Genomic DNA, 15,916 nt, shown 5'->3' with positions numbered 1-15,916 from the left:
TCCCCCGCCCTGTCCCATGCCCCATGTGCCCAGCTTCTGTGACTGCCCCACCATCGTGTCCTTGCTGACTTTGTCTTTCTTTAGAATGGCAGACCAGGAGGACCGGGAGCAGCAGGACCTGCCCCAGGAGGTGGCCCTGGACATAAGCCTGAACTACATCTACAAGGTGAGTTGTCTTTGCCATCCTGTCCAGCAGCTGAACCTCACTACTTGTTCTCTCTGTTCCCACTCAGCCTGGCCTGAGGGGTTCCTGTCCTCACTGTCCCCATTCCCCAACTGTGGCCATCCCACCCAGTGCTCCTTCCTTCCAGTTCCTGACGCTGTGTGTCTATACCCGGCCTGGGATCTACACCGATATCAGCCTCCTGGACCTCATTGAGCTTCTGTGTCGCACCAGCCTAGATGTGGGGCTCCGCCTGTTACCCAAAACTGACCTCCAGCAACTTCTGCTGCAGCTGCTGGAGTGTATCCGGGAGTGGCCCGGCAAGGTGTGTGGCGCTGCTCTAAGGGCTGACCTCCCTACTTCCTCACCCAGGTAGTGGGCTGGTGGCAGGTCAGAATGGCAGGTAAGAGGCAGCATCCCTTGCAGCCCACCCTTGTCCCTGTCCCTGCAGCTGCAGCACCTGTGCCACACCCTCAGCTGGGTGTCCGACCACCACCACAACCTGCTGGCCGTTGTGCAGCTCTTCCTGGACGTGACCACCAGGGCCAGGTGGGTACCTCCTCTCTCCCACTAGTCAGAGCCAGAAATACAGAGCACTGATGACTTCTTTACAAACAGACCTCAAAAAGCCCGATTCTCTTAGTGCAGTCTCATTAGCAAGCTGCTGCCCACAGTGCCTGTCCTCCCCATCCCTCTAGTGCCATCCCTATGGTTCTGCCCTCTGCGTAGCATTTCTCTCTGCCAGAATTACCTTACTATGTGGCTACCTCTCCCTCCTCAGCTCTTCCACAAGAGCAGGTATATTGTTAGGGTATCTGACAGGATGTTGGTGCTTAGGAAATTCTTTTTGAATGATTGCTAATGAACAAGGTAAACAGTTCAGCCCAGGAGGAGATAAATCACTTGGCTGAGCCAGACATGGTGATGCATGCCTGTAATCTCAGCTATTTGGGGAGGCTGAGGCGGGAGGATCCCAAGTTTGAGGTCAGCCTGGGCAACTTAGACCATGTCTCAAAAATTTTTAAAAAGGTCTGGGTATGTAGCTGAGTGGGAGAAAGCTTGCCTAGCAGGCATGAGGTCCTGGATTCCATTCTTGTACAACCCAAAAGAAAAAGGGATAAAGGCGCACAGCTGGCCTTGCCTCTCCAGAGCGGACCACTCCCATGCCAGCCCAGAGAGGTTGCCCACAGGGCTGATCCCTGCTGCTCTCTTTCTGTGCACAGCTCAAGGACAGACACCCACTGTCATATGAGGCCCAGCCAGGGAAACTCTGAAGAGCAGGCCCAGCTGTAGTTACTGCTGTGAGCCTGGCTGAAAGTAGTGGCCTCTCCACCGTCCCAAAGGGCAACTTTCACGCTGCATTGAAAGAACCAGGCATTGGGAGCCCTGCCCCACACCCTGGGATTTCTTCCATCTCTGAAGAGGCTCAGCCCTGCCTCCTGGTCCCTGTTCTGTTGGCCAGGCTGAAAATGGTAGTTCTAGAGGTTCCTCTACAGCCAAATCATTATCCTTCTCATCCCTCAGTCCTGTGCTTTGCCAGGTGTGGAAGTGCCTACTTGTAATCCCAGCACTCTGGGAGGCTGAGGCAGGAGGACTGCAAGGTGTTGCCCAGCCTGGGCAATTTAGGACCTTAGCTAACTCTGTCTCAGAATTTAAAAATAGGCTGGGGGTAGAACTCAGTGTGAAAAGCCTGAGTTTCACCCCAGTGCCAAAAAAGAAAAGTCCTTAGTCTACATCCTTCCCATCCCCTCTTGCTATGGTTTCTTGTCTCCTCTGGAGCTCATAGAGCTGTCTGCCCCTCCTCCTGCCCAAAGGCAGTGTACTCCACAGACACCTGTGTGTGTTCTGGCCCTGCCTTGCCATTCTCCCTGCTATCTGCCCACCCAGGACCACAGCCTGAGACTGTTGCCAAGGCCTGTGTGGTCCAGCCTGACTCCCATTGCTTCACAGGGCCATTTTGCTTGGGGTTGTTTTCCTCAAATACACACCTTACACATCTGTGTATGTGTGTCTGGGATGTACCTCATTTTTATAGCAGTGCAGTATTCCCTAGTGGGCCTTGGGTGTTCCCCTGGGGACTGTCCACATGTACCAGCTTTGGGCATCTCTGTTAATACTTCTCTAAGATGAACTGCTGGAAAGAAAATTACAGTCCTAAATTCTGTCTATTTAAATTTTGCACTAAAAAACCAAAGCTACACCAGTTAATATACCACCATGCAATTGTAAAAATGGCTGTTTCTGTATATTCTTGTTAACACTGCATCTTCTCAGTTCTGTTTTTAAGTTGTAGTCAATCTGGTGAATGAAAGATATCATTCTGTGACTCTGATTTTTATTTCCCTGATTGCTAGTGAAAGTGAGCATCTTTTTCTGTTGTGTTTCTTTAACTATTAAATTACCTGTAGGGTTCCTTATCCATTCCTCTGTCAGGTAATTTATCTTCTTAACTACATTGGTGTATGTAATACTCACCATACACGTTGCAGTCATTGTATTGCCCTGTGTGTTTCTCCTAAGGTTGTAAATTGTCATTTTTATGTATATACTTGTAAGTTGTCATTTTTTAAATCTTTGTGTATGATTTTATCTAGTGAACTGGACGTTTTCTTACTGGTTTTTATTTTTTATTTTAGTTTTTTTGTGACAGTCTCACTATGTAGCCTAGGCTGGCCCCAAACTCAGGACAATCCTCCTACACCTCCTGAGTGCTCAGATGATATGTGTGTGGCTGCCATGCCAACAGTAATTTTTAAATTTTAGATCAGACTTAGAGGTGCAGGAGAGGGGCATGGGTAGTGCAGAGATGGCCAGATTCTTGTGTAATGAAGCCTTTGTGTCCTGCATAGCAGGCCTTCCCCTCTCTAAGCCCACAAAGAAACTCATCCTGTTTCTTCCCAGGACTTTCATAACCTTGTTCCCAGCAGTTTCCTCCCGTCTGGAACCCATCTCTCCTAAGTAGGAGACAAGTATCTAACTCGATGTTTTCCACCCCCAAAGAGCTAGTGGACCAAATAGCTTTTTTCCTATAAATCATCATCCTTTTGCAATAGATCTTGAGCAGCCTTTGTCATGGGCCAAACCTGTAACACTAATTGTTCCTCTGGCAAGCACGGGGACTACAGTGTGGGAGACTTGTGTCTTCGCAGGGTCTGTTGATCCAGGGCCCAGCAGAAGTGGCCTTTAGTGCTACAGAGTGAATGAAGTAGGATGTCCTTCATCTGCCCTTGGGACAGATGCCTTCCTGGGCTGCTGCCTTGGGCCAGGAGCTTTGGGTTTCTTATTTATTTATTTGAGAGGGGTTCTCACTGTGTACCCCATGCTAGCCATGACCCTCTTGCCTCAGCTTCCCTAGTCAACACCAGGCTGGACCAGGAGCTTTGCTAGGGGAGAGGCTTCCTCACTTGAATGAGTGTTAATTATGTAGAGATTTTATTATATTTAATTTCTTAAATTGACAGAGCATTCAAGGGATGCAAAGAAGTAGACACGGAAACTCACCCGGCCTGGCTCCTAGCTGTCCTCCTGTTGTCTCTGTGCTGTACCCCCCGCCATTTTCCCTTGGCTGCACTGTGTTTGGCAGCCCTTCCAGACTGTGTCTTAACGGCTTCCAGTTCTTTTCCTCAGCCCCGCCGTGTGCCCAGCGTGATCTCTGGCTGGTACTGCCCCTCCATGTCCCCTGTGGTGGCAGCACTCGCAGGAGCTGGCCAGTCTATTCTGCCCAGGCTGATGGCTGCCCCACTGGGCTCTGTGCCCAGACTGCCCCCAGGAAGGAGGGTGGGTGGTTGTGTGAGGGGCTGTCACACCCTTGTACTGCTCAGTTCAGGAAGGACAAAGGAGAAGCTCCCCACACTGTTGCCTCCGCCTGATAGCAGTCTTTGGGGGGGGGGGCTGAGACAGGAGGATTGCTGAGAGTTCCAGGCTAGCCTGGGCTATGTAACGAGACCTTGTCCCCACTCAAAAAAAAGAGCAGAAGGAAAGGAAAAAAAGGAAATACTAGAACACACCACCTGACATGGGCCCAGTGGGAAGAGGGAAATCTGTGTAGGAAGGTGACCCCTGGAGTGGCCACCCTGGTTTCTGTTCCAGGCCTCAGCGAAGGCCAAGCCTGGAGCACGTCCTGTGTCTACTCACAGACACTGCAGGAGGAAGAGGGGGCTGACGGCTGCTCCACGGCATTCTGGGGGACCCACCTCTTCACTGTCTCTAACTGCTCTTCAGTGTCCAGAGCCACTGCTGCTCAGCCCTTTGGAGTGGCAGGAAAAAGGAGCTGAGACTGCCTGGGCAATGACAGAGGTGTCTGAAACAGGTCCCTACACCTTGTGACCTGGCGTGGAGTCCTTGCCTTTCAGGAAGAGTGGGTGTGAGGGATCGTGCCTGCCTGGGGCTGGCAGGGCAAGGAGACTGGTGCATGGGTCCATGCAACCCCTCTGGAGGGCAGCTTGGCAAGATCAAGCAGATGATCAAAAAATCGTGCAAACTCTCCCCCACATAGTTGACTGGAGGAAGTTGGACAGCAAGCAAATATTTATCATCTCAGGACTTAGGATAGTGATGGTCACAATAGTGAAACAATTGGAAATGATGTCAGTGTTTTATGAGTTATGTTCCACCTGAAGTATGGGGTGTTTTATTGTACTCAAAAATGACAGAAGAAAGTCAGGCATGGAGGCTCACATTTGTAATCCTAGCACGTAAGAGGCTGAGGCAGGATGATCGACAGATTGAGGTCAGCCTGGGCTACTAGCAAGACCCTGTCTCAAGAAGAAAAAGAGAGTCAGGCCTGGTGGTGCACACCTGTAATCCCAGCACTCGGGAGGCTGAGGCAGGAGGATCGCTATGAGCTCAAGACCAGCCTGGGCTACATAGTGAGTTCCAGGTCAGTATCAACTACATAGTGAGACCCTGTCTCAAAAAACAAAAACAAAAAAGAGGAGGAAAAGATGATCATGAAAATAATGCTACATGAAAAAAGACTATAGAAGCAAATATGAAGCGTCAGTATTATTGGGGAAGTAATCTTAGAGTGTTGAGATTAACACGAGGGCCTTGGTTTGGGGCTACTTTTTCCTTCCCTTGGTGGACTTCCTGCTTCTTCTTCTCATCAGAGCTTGTTCTCACCATTTAGCCAAAGTCACTTATTTTAAAACTTTTAAAATTTCAAAACATATACAAAAGTAGAGCAAATAGGCCCCACACATCCACATCCTGCCTTGGCCCACCCTTGGGGCCATGCAATTCCTCTCTGCTTGCACCTAACACCCCACACCCACACCCGACCATTGTGCAGTAAATCTCACATATCATGACCACACCTCGGTCACCTAGGACTCTTGACAACATGACAGCCATCACAAGCGATTGAGTCACTTCCACACATAGAGCCCTCTCTGGCTCCGCACCCTTCCTCGAGGTGTCCCTGGAATGTTCTGGGGACTCCAGTCTCGATGTCCCCTCTGTCCACCTGTTAGGGTGGCCAGGGTCAGCTCCCTGGCATGAAACCCAGTGTTCCCTGCATCTCCTAGCACCTAGGCCACCAAGATATCACAGTGCTCTGTGAATACTGGGTGTAAAAAGATGGCCACATTGGCTCTCAGGTCTTCTGTCTGCTTCTGTGACAGAGAGACATTGGACTTGGGGACTAGGAAGAGTTCCCAGAATGTGGACACCCTTCCTGTGTCATGCCTACCTCTGCACGGAAGCCGGAGGTGGCTGGTCCTATGTCCCTCCCCCTGGGAGCTCACCAGTCTGGGCTTAACCAACTGGATGCTCTGCAGGGTGAGGAACAGGGACAGCAACCCTCGCCAGGCCCTTCTTGGTCAAACTGTCTTGGCCTGGGGAATTTGGAGTTTGGGGAATCTTAATTTTTGAGACAGGTTCTCATTATGTAGTTCAGGCTGGCCTTAAAATTATTCTGTACCCAGGCTGGCTTTGAACTTGCAGTGATCTTTCTGTCTTAGCCTCTTGAGTGTTGGGATGACAGACACATGCCACCATGATAGGGCTCCTTGTCCATGCCCAGACCCCTGTCCCCTTCAGGACTCCCAGAAGCCACTGTGTGAATATCCGGTCAGCCTCCTGGGGCCAGCAGATTCAGTACTTCCTGCTGCAGAAGCCTAACAGACAAGTACACACCAGGTCTCATCTCCTTCCTTTCCAGCAAACCCTAGTTCTGATCCTGATGGTTTTGGCTCTTCTGGGTCTTTTCTTCAACCATCCTTCTTACTCCTGGCCTGTTAGCTCTTCATCTTCTGCTGCTCTTTGTCCAGAGCAAGATGTGTCTCCCACCCTTGTTGACAGTTCTGTCTCCAGCTCTGACATGCTTCCCCAGGCCCCTCACTCCCATCTGGGTCCTGCCATCTCCTGGACACACAGGTTCTTTAGGACTCAGTGTTGTAGGGAGCTCTCACCAGGCGCAACAGACATGGCCAGAACATTCTGGAAGGAGGTAGCCTGGGTCCAGTCGACCTGGAGACTTCAGAAGGACTCAGCCTTGGTGGATGAAAGGAGAGACAGGTGTCATGCCAAGGAACCGTGCTGGACCAGGAGGACACCAGGGTGTGGGTCGGCATCAAGCCGAGTGCATGAGAGCTGGCTGGAGAGGGGGCTCCAGGAGTAATGTCGGGCCAGGAAAGGAGACACTGATCAGGCAGCCTGCATGCCCGCTCAGCCTTGCTGTCCTCAGCAGTCTCCTTATGGCCTCCCAGAGGAGCTGACACCACTTCTCACAGAACTGCTGGGCCTCACGATGCTGTTTTCCCCACTTCCCCACCCTCTGTCCAGCTTTCTCTGGCCCTTAGTTCTTAGTCGTCATATTGACTGCCCCTTGCCCACTTGCCCATCACCCTTGAGCCTTGGTATCCTTGATGCAGGATGCTGGGTCCCCAGCCCAGATGACCCTGCATGGGGACCAGCACAGTCTGCTGCTGCAGGCAGTTCCTTTGCTGGAGTCTCCACATTTGGGAGGCAAGAAGTCACCACTCTTAAGGACACAGGCTCCTCCGACTTCCGTAGGCCTCTGGAGTGGTACTTCCCCAGCCTGCTGCTTGCACCCAGCCCTGTGGTGCATTCGGTCCCTTGCAGCTGTCTGACCACCTGGGATCCTGCTGGAGAATCCAGCTGCCTCCTTCCAGCCTTCCCACGTGCTGCCACAACCTTTCCGGCCTGGGCAACTTAGCAACCTAGTGAGACCTTGTCTCAAAGTTTAAAAGGAAAGAAAAAAAAAATGCTGTGGTTGTAGCTCAATGCAAAGGCCTTTGGGTTCCAGCCCCAATACCAAGCAAATAAATAACAGAGAAGGTGATGATTCCTTGGATTGTTACCTGTTTTTTTTTTAGTCCAGGCTGGCCTTGAATTTGTGGCCATCCTCTTGCCTCAGCCTGCTGAGTGTTGGGATCACAGGCATGTGCCACCTTGCCTGGCCTAGCCGCATATCTTTTGACAGATTAATTAGAACCGTAGTCTGGGGAGGACCGAGGGCACGTACCTGGGTTCCCTGAGACACTGATTGAGGCCATCACACTTTCCTGGGGATGACATGCAAAATGTGGGCTGGCAGAGAGTAGAACTCAGGGGACCCATCAGAGTCCACCTGCAAGGCAGCCCATGGCACCCTTGGGTTCCACCTCCACTCTCAGGTCAGCCAGGGCAGAACCAGCATCCAGGGTGAGGCCATTAATGGAACAAGGACCAAGTCACAGATTACATGAATACAGCTGACAGAGATGCCAGGATCCCGGAAGATCAATGCTGACGGCTTGGCCCTACCACACAATTAGGAGCCAGATCTGGAGATGGGATTTGACAGCCAGACATGTAAGAAAAGACGGTCGTGCAATCTGTTTAACTGCTTGGTGTTAGAGCTGCCAAGGAAATAGCACATTAGCCTGCAGTTCCCACTGCTGAGCACTGATACCCAGGGCCTCTGGAAGCCCCAGAGGAGCATAGTGGACATGTGGGGCCGTGGCACCTGTGGACAGGGAGGCCACCCAGAAGGCTCCAGAGTAAAACCCAAACGCCCAGGAGGAAGACACTGATGTGCCAGCAGCTTCTGGTGTTGAACCAGCCCTGGACGGGGGTCTTAAGGCTCCTCCTCGCTGCAGTGAATGCCTAGTGGAGTGCAGCAAAGGAAATTGACAGTCAACCTCACAGGCTGTAGACAGGGCCTCCGAGGTGTTTAAGTTCCAGGTGCTACAGCTTTGTCGCGATATCGGGGGACGATGGAGCTTAGATAGTGATGGTCAGTATGCACTGTGTTGTGTGCTTATACACGGAGGATGTTGTAATGTCACACAAGGATGGTGGTGCACTTGTTAAGGTGATCTTGTATGTGCTGCCACCCAGCCACGGCACACAATGTCACCTGCTCTGTGGAGGAGAACACATGTCAGGTCACCATCAAGCTGTGTGCCTGCAGGGCTGGCTGGAGAAGGGAGCTTGCGAGAGTAATGTGGGAAGTCCCTCCCAGGCATCTGCAAAGGTAAGCACTTCCCCTTGCTCCTCCGTCGTGCAGATCTGTGTTGCCTGGATGGTGCAGAGTGTCCTCTTGTGTCTATGTCCTCTGGGGTGTGCATCCACAGCAATGTGAGTTGTTTTGGATGGATCCCTTTCATTGCAGTGTGATTCCCTGGGCTTGCAGACTTGGGGACGATGTGGTGCAGGGCACTGAAGGATTACTCAGCTCCTAAACCATGTTTCTTCCTGCCTGAGTAGCTCATGTGCAAGATGGAAGATGTCAAGTGGGGCCGAGGAGCAGGGACCATGACAGCATCCTTTGGATGAGGAGGTGGCGTGGACGGCTCAAGATATAAGCCAGGCCGCAGCCAGGGCAGGTGTCAGCAGCCCTTGCACAGTGGAACCAGCCTGGGCTGCTGCTTCCTGAGCTGCCTTAGAGACACAGAAAAGTCAGCTCATGGCTTTGGCCAGGTGCCCAGCAGCCTTGACAGAGCCCAGCTCCCCGTGGAGGAATGAGGCCAGGGCTATCTGGACACTGCCCAGGGGCTGGGCTTTGGCCAGTGGCCTTGTCTTCCTGGGTGCCCCTGGAAGGTTCCACAGGGGACCACAGGGATAGCCACGGGATAGAACAGCCCCCACATCTTCTGTGCTGTGGGTTTAGGAAGCAGTTTCCAGCCTCCCCCTCCAGAGGGCCTGCAGCTTCCCTGCTGGATGATCCGATGATCCAATGTCCTGGTCTTAAGGAGGCCCTGGAGGCGCAGGGCGGAGGCTAGGCTGGTCTGGAGCCTTTGCCTTATATGACAATGGCCAGAGGTATGGGACTCTGCTCCTGCTTTGCCTGCCCTACTTGAGCTCAGAGGAGCCTTGCCAGGTGGGGCTGGGCTATTTCTTGGGGAGGAAGAGACCAAGAGACTGTGGCAGCCTCAGCCAGCTGCACTTGCCCCTGTGCACAGGGGTGGCGTCTGGGGGACTCCCTGCTTTTTCTCTCCTGTAGAGTATGCTCACCGTCTAGGAAATGAAAAGCAGTGGGCCCTGGCCCTGGCCCCCAATCCCAGTGGGAACTGAATGTACAGGGAAGAAGTCGGTGGCATCTAGGATGAAAGACAGTGGCAGGGGTTGGGAGGTGGAGGAGTGTGCTCTCAGATATTCAGATGTAGGCTCCCAGAGTCCACTCACACACACCCCCACTGCTGTTTTGGTGCTTTTCCTTTCTGGACTGCAGCCCAGCCTGACCCACCCGGCCCGCCTCTTCCCTTCTGGATTCAGTGCCAGGGCCCTGCTGTGCGGCAGCTTTGCCCTCCCCTCCCTTCTCCTCCCCTCCCCCGTGGCCTTGCTGGGCTGGGTGGGGGATTAATGAAGCCCAGATGCAGCTCACTCTGTGCTTTGGTGGCAGCCCCATCATGGGCCGTTTGCCTCCCACTGTGTTCCTGGCCCTGCTGCTGTGGGCTCCTGGGAACAGCTGGAAAGCGGGTCCTGACTGACCGCAAGCAGAGTGGCCCTCAGGCTGGTGTATCATGGGGGAACAGCAAGGGGCCTGCACCCCCAAGGCTGTGAAATCGGGGCATGGTGGGGAGGAGTGGGGTGAAGGGCTCCTATTTACCACCCTGTGTTCCATGCCGGGCAGGGCCCACTGGGCACAGAAAGGGGTCAAGGCTCAAGGGAGGCAGAATCAGGTGCCCATGCTGCTTCACTGTTTTCCTAGTCAGGAAAGGTGGGAAGCCAGGGGTGGGGGTGCACACCAGTCATCCCAGCACTTGAGAGGCTGAGGCAGGAGGATCATTGTGAGTTTTAGGCCAGCCTGGTACATAGTGAGACCCTGTCTCAAAAAATAAAGGGAAGGAGGGAGGGGAGGGAATGGTTGGTACTCCCACTGTAAGACTTAAAGTCTCGCTTCCACTCCATGGAGCGTGAACAGCCGAAAGGGCCTTCACGATGCTGGGACCTATAGCTCAGCGAGGCTCCGGGAGCTCCACGGAGAAACGAGAAACCCAGGAGGGAACACACCAGGCTAGATAGATGGTAAATTGACCTTTATTAGTCTGGCTAGACGGCACTCCCGGAGCCAGGTAGCTCAGAGAGGCAACCGCTCAGGGGCTGAGGTCCTTTTTATAGGGTTTTTCTAAACAAAAAGGGAATTCACAGAACAAGACGGCAAACACATTGTTTATCTTACTACATAGGAAATGTTCTACGGTCACCTTTTGTCATACCATTTGCCCCTGGGCGGGCTGTTAGCCAAGTTAGCGATTAGCATATAGTAGGAAATGTTCTATGGTCACCTTTTGTCATACCATTTGCCCCTGGGCGGGCTGTTAGCCAAGTTAGCGATTAGCATATGAAGAAGCACAGTCTGGCCTTTAGCATGGAGTCACTTTAGCTTACTCAAGTCTTACACCACGACTGCCAGATGCAGTGTAAACACCACATGGGGCAAACATGCTAAAAAAATTAGCCTTTGTGTATCTGAAATTCAGATGTAGCGGGGTATCCTCTGTTTCACTTTGCTAAGTCTGGCAGGCCTATCTTCCCTGTCAGCCAAATTTCTTTCTTACCTGAAGGTTTTATTGCACTCCAGTGTACAAAGAACAAAGCACAGGCCATTTGACATATATGACTCAGTGGGTTTTCACAGGTCAAGCACACATGAAGCCAGCACCCAGGTCAAGAAGTGAGGCACAACCAAACGGCCTGGTGGCATGTGCCTATAATCCTAGTATTTGGGAGGCAGAGGTAGGAGGATTGCCACGAGTTCCAGGCTAGCCCGGGCTACTTAGTTAAGTTCAGGACCAGCTTGAAGAACAAAGCAAAAAAACAAAACGACAACTGGAGCCATCCCCAGGTTTGCTCCCCAGAATCCCATCTTCCAACTGCTCTTTTCTGTTTTGTTATGGGGTCTCACTTTGTAGCCTAGGCTGGCCTTGAACTCAAAGCATTTGCCCTGCCTCAGCCTCCCAAGTGCTGGGATATAGGCATGTGCCACCATGCCCAGCCCCTCTCTCATTTTTTGTGCCTGTGTAGGAGTAGAATTTCAAGTCCCGGGTAGGCACGTGTAGATCTCCAGTATATCCTGCCCAGTGCTTTCCCATACAGATGTGCCCGGCTTTTCATGAGCACCTCAGCCCTACACCCTCCCTGGCTTGGGCACCCCCTCCTTTCCTGGGAGCTCCTCCTAACGTGCAGGTACCACCTGCTGCGTTCTCTCTTCAGCCAGCAGCTCTTGCTTTGTTTGGTTCCCTCTTGACAGTTATCTAAGAAAATCAGCATAACCACCCCAGGTTCGGACCCTGTGTTAGGGCTTCTGATCCCAGCCTACCTAGCCTCAAGGGGGGTTTGAGGGACCACCCTGTTGCAGACACCCATCACCTGAGGCAGCAGGCACCCTGGGAAGTTGCCAGGCAGCCTTCAGTGCTGGCAAGGGTGATGGGGCTATGACCAGGCATGGTCCTGCCTCCTGAAGTCCTTCCCTAGGGAAGTACCCTAAATCCCCCAGGCAGCAGCTCCTATCCAGCTCTTCCATTCCATGCAGAGTGGGTGCCGTCCCAGTGGGGTAGCTGAGGGCACCCTAGGGCTTCTCCAGTCCTTTTGTGACTGGGCGCTTCCTGTCGAAGGACCCAGTGCCGGATCACACAGGTTCTCAGTGAATTTCCACTGCAGGCTGCCCAGGTGGTGGCCACATCAACATCCAAGCCTGAGAGCCCAGAGGGGCCCAACCTGAATGAGGCCCTGGGTTCCATGCCCACACCCGGAAATAAAAGTCCCTGGAAGTTGATGTCTTCTGCCCATGAGGGACAAGGAGCATGCTCGCACATGGATGGTTGGGACCTTACGATGAGGGGTGGCCTTGGGCGTTCAGGTAGAGGTCCCCTGTCTCTGAGTCCTCAGGCCCTATCTCCTTTCCCTTCTAGTGCTTAAGGAATCATAAAAACCAGAATCACAAATATTAGTGTTGGAAACCTGGCCAGGAGCTGGGCATGTGGTGGACACCTGTAATCCCAGCACTTAGGAGGCTGAGGCAGGAGAATCGCTGTGAGTTGGAAACCAGCCTGAACTACATACTGTGACCTGGTCTCAAAGACCAAAAAACAAAAAAAAAGAAAACCTGGCTTTTGCTCCTAAAGAGACATTAGCCGAATACCCTGGGCTGATGGTTACCTCTCAGGGATACCCAGAGAATGGGCTCCTCAGAGGAATGTGAAATTGGAAGTTGGTGCAGGGAGCAGGACGTCACCAAGGAGGAGATGTGTTTCTCATCTGAGTTGCTTTCTTTTCTGTGGTGTCAGGGATAGAACCCAGAGTCTTGCACACACTGTGTCAGCACTCTGCCACTGAGCCGCACAGTGGCTGCTAACCCTCCCAGATCTACACTCAGATACAGACACAGGGAAGTAGAAATATTGAACTACTGGTTGCTTGGCTGGTTGGTTTTGTTTTGTTTTTTGGTACTAGGGATTGAACTCAGGACACTGTGCTTGCCAGGCAGGTGTGGCACCACTGAGCTAAATCCCTGGCCCTGGTTGTATTTTTGAGCCAGGGTCTCACTTTATAGTTCAATCTGGCCCTGAACTCATTGTGTATCCCAGGCTGGCCTCGAATGTGTCCCAGTCCTGCTGCCTCAGCCTCTTGAATGCTGGGATTGCAGGTATGCAAGCCCATTCCCAGCTTGTATTTTGTTTGTTTCTTTGTTTGTTTGTTGTTTTTTGAGACAGGGTCTCACTATGTAGTGAGACTGACCTGGAACTCACTGTGTAGCCCAGCTGGTCTCAAATTTACAGCGATCCTCCTGCCTCAGCCTCCTGAGTGCTGGGATTACAGGCGTGCACCACCACGCCCGGCTCCGTTTGTATTTTTTTTAAATTGAGCCTAAACCTTTCCCACTGAGATACATCCCAAACCCTTTTTCAGTGTTTTTGTTTGTTTGTTTGTTTTAATTTCAGATAGGGTATGGCACAGTTGCTCAGGGTGGACTCAAACTTGCCATTCTCTTGCCTTGGCCTCCCATAGTGCAGGGACTGCAGGCATGTGCCACCCCCAGGCTGGCTTTGAACCACTTTGGAGTAGTCCTCTGCCTATTCATCTCCACAGATCCATATAGAAATGGAGAGGGCAACCCCTCTTTCTGTAGGTGTCCTGTGCTCACCCCAACTTCCTGCGGCCGCAAATTGCCACCCCTTCAGGTCCTTCCATTCTTTCTCTCCCAGGCAGCTTCGAAGCCAGCTCAGCCTTACAGTCATTGCCCGGATGTTGGGCCAGGAAGAGGCACTTCCTCTTTGGAAAGAGAAGAGGCAGGTGAGTTGGCCTTGGCTGGGCAGGAAGGCTGTGAATGGCTGCCCCTGTCCCCACGGATTCGCCACACCAAAGCTTTGAGTTCTAACTAAGCTGGGCCTGAGTTTTAACCTCCAGTTCTTTCAGCCTACAATTCCTGGGGTTGGGGCACCATGTAGGGGTCCAGTGTCTGCCTAGAGTATGCGAGTTCCACCCTCACACCATCAGGAAGTGTTGGCATGCACCCCATTGGCCTGGCTTCCTAGGAGGCTGAGGCAGGAGGATTGTTTGAGCCCAAGAGTTCAAGGCTTACCTGGGCAACATAGGGAGAGGCATCTCTTAAAAAATTAAATATTCCTCTTTGCCTGCCTGGATCTCTTGCTTATAAATTATGGTAAAACAGGCCAGGCATGTGACACATGCCTGTAATCCCAGCACTCAGGAGGCTGAGGCAGGAGGGTGGCCAGCCTGCACTGCAGAGCAAGTTCAAGGCTGGCCTGAACTACATAGTGAGATCCTGTCTCACAACATAAAACAATAAATTAAGATAAAGTACACATAACCTTTACCATTTCAACTGTTATACTCCTTTTGTAGTGTCTGTACTTCAGTGGTATTTGCCGGTTGACCTTGCTGTATAGCCCTCACCACCATCCACCAACAGGACCTTTCCACCTTTCCAGACTGAAACTCTGCCCCCATTAAACACTAACTTCCACCTCACACCCCTGACCTTGGTTAGGACATTTTTGTAGGTGGAAGAACAATAAAGCTGGAAACATAATCTTTGGGGCAGGAGAGTTAAGACAGGGTCTCGCTACATAGCCTAAGCTGGCCTGAAACTCACAGCGACCCTCCTGCCTCAGCCTCCCTTGTACAGGGATCACAGGTGTATGCCACCAGCCTGGGTTGGAAACAAATACTATTAAATGAAAACTCCTTCCTGCTGGTGTCCCCAGGGGCAGGAAGGGGCAGCTCTGTCTCTGCCATACCCATCCCTGACAGGCACGTGACAGGACAGATCTGGCCTGGCTGGAGTCCTCATTCCTGCTCCCTCAGGAGGCAACCCAACCCCAAAGTGTCCTTGCACTGTCACCCTCTCAACGTTGTAGGATGTGCACAGGTGTCTTCCTGCCAATTTGAGCCGCAGAGCAGAGGCTCCTTGAGAACAAGGACCCAGGGCTTCTGTCACTACCACCTAGCGGCACCCAGCACAGGACCTGGCACCCACCAGAAAGGCAGCACCCTGGGGAGGGGGGTACACGAACAAAGACAAGGTGGAGTTTCATGGTGCATGGGGAGAGGGCAGGGGAGGAGTGGCTGCATTGAGGTCACAGTGCAGAAAGGATGGAAGATTGAGGGTGCCACTTGGAGCTCAGCAGTTCAGGGCAGGAGTAGCTGAGGTGCGGTGTGCACACCTCAGACAGATCCCAGAGGGCTCAGGTGCACCCTGGCAAGAAGGAGTCAGCATGGCTAAGGGGTCTATGGGCCCCGAGGAGAACACAGTGGAGGCCAGATGGGGCAGGGGCAATGGTGGCAGCGGCCAGGAAGCTGGGATTCTCCAGGGAGGAGCCCAGGGTGGTATCGGGGGCAGGTCTGAGGGCCAGGCCTTCATGCCCTTCTACCCCTTGGGCCCTGGCTGAGCTGTGTGTGCCAGCCTCCATCTCAGGTCTGGGCACCACCAAGCTCTGGGGATTGTATCAGACGGCCTCACAAGGGTGAGCAAGTGGCTGTGGCTGCAGTGACTCACTCTGCCACAGCACATAGGGCAGCTTGCAGAGGTGCCTGGAGCCAGGTCTGGAGGATGCATCATGCCTGGCAGCTGTAGGGCAGGCAGGACCGGCAGGGACCTGTCCCAGCCCTGCTTCCTTCTCTGCTTCAGGCCCCAGCCACTCCATGGTACCTGCCCCTTGGTTGCCCATCTCTGGCGTGGCCCTTTCCAGTTTGGCCTGTCAGGCACTCTCCCCAGTATGTGGGCTTCAAAAGCCCTCCAGCTGCCACACCAGCCCCCCCACACCCCATTTCCAAGCCCCCCCC

The 15,916-nt window shown here is 52.8% G+C and overlaps 1 protein-coding gene across 7 annotated transcripts in view; it reads left to right on the top strand.

Annotated features, from left to right (window-relative positions):
- The window catches only part of Fam178b (family with sequence similarity 178 member B), an 87,124-nt gene that overhangs the window by 51,937 nt on the left and 19,271 nt on the right, over positions 1 to 15,916 (top strand). For all 7 annotated transcript variants that reach the window (XM_010638097.3, XM_010638099.2, XM_010638098.2 and 4 more), the window contains 4 exons: positions 85 to 166; positions 312 to 488; positions 615 to 712; positions 13,816 to 13,903. In XM_010638097.3, the coding sequence (XP_010636399.1) occupies positions 85 to 166; positions 312 to 488; positions 615 to 712; positions 13,816 to 13,903 (445 nt within the window). The remainder of the gene's footprint in view (positions 1 to 84; positions 167 to 311; positions 489 to 614; positions 713 to 13,815; positions 13,904 to 15,916) is intronic.

Source organism: Fukomys damarensis, unplaced genomic scaffold (genome assembly GCF_012274545.1).
Source record: "Fukomys damarensis isolate Sample0158 unplaced genomic scaffold, DMR_v1.0_HiC HiC_scaffold_9, whole genome shotgun sequence".
NCBI classification, from domain to species: Eukaryota; Metazoa; Chordata; class Mammalia; order Rodentia; family Bathyergidae; genus Fukomys; species Fukomys damarensis.
The sequence above is the reverse complement of the archived record's forward strand: the minus strand, read 5'-3'. Positions and strand labels throughout refer to the sequence as shown.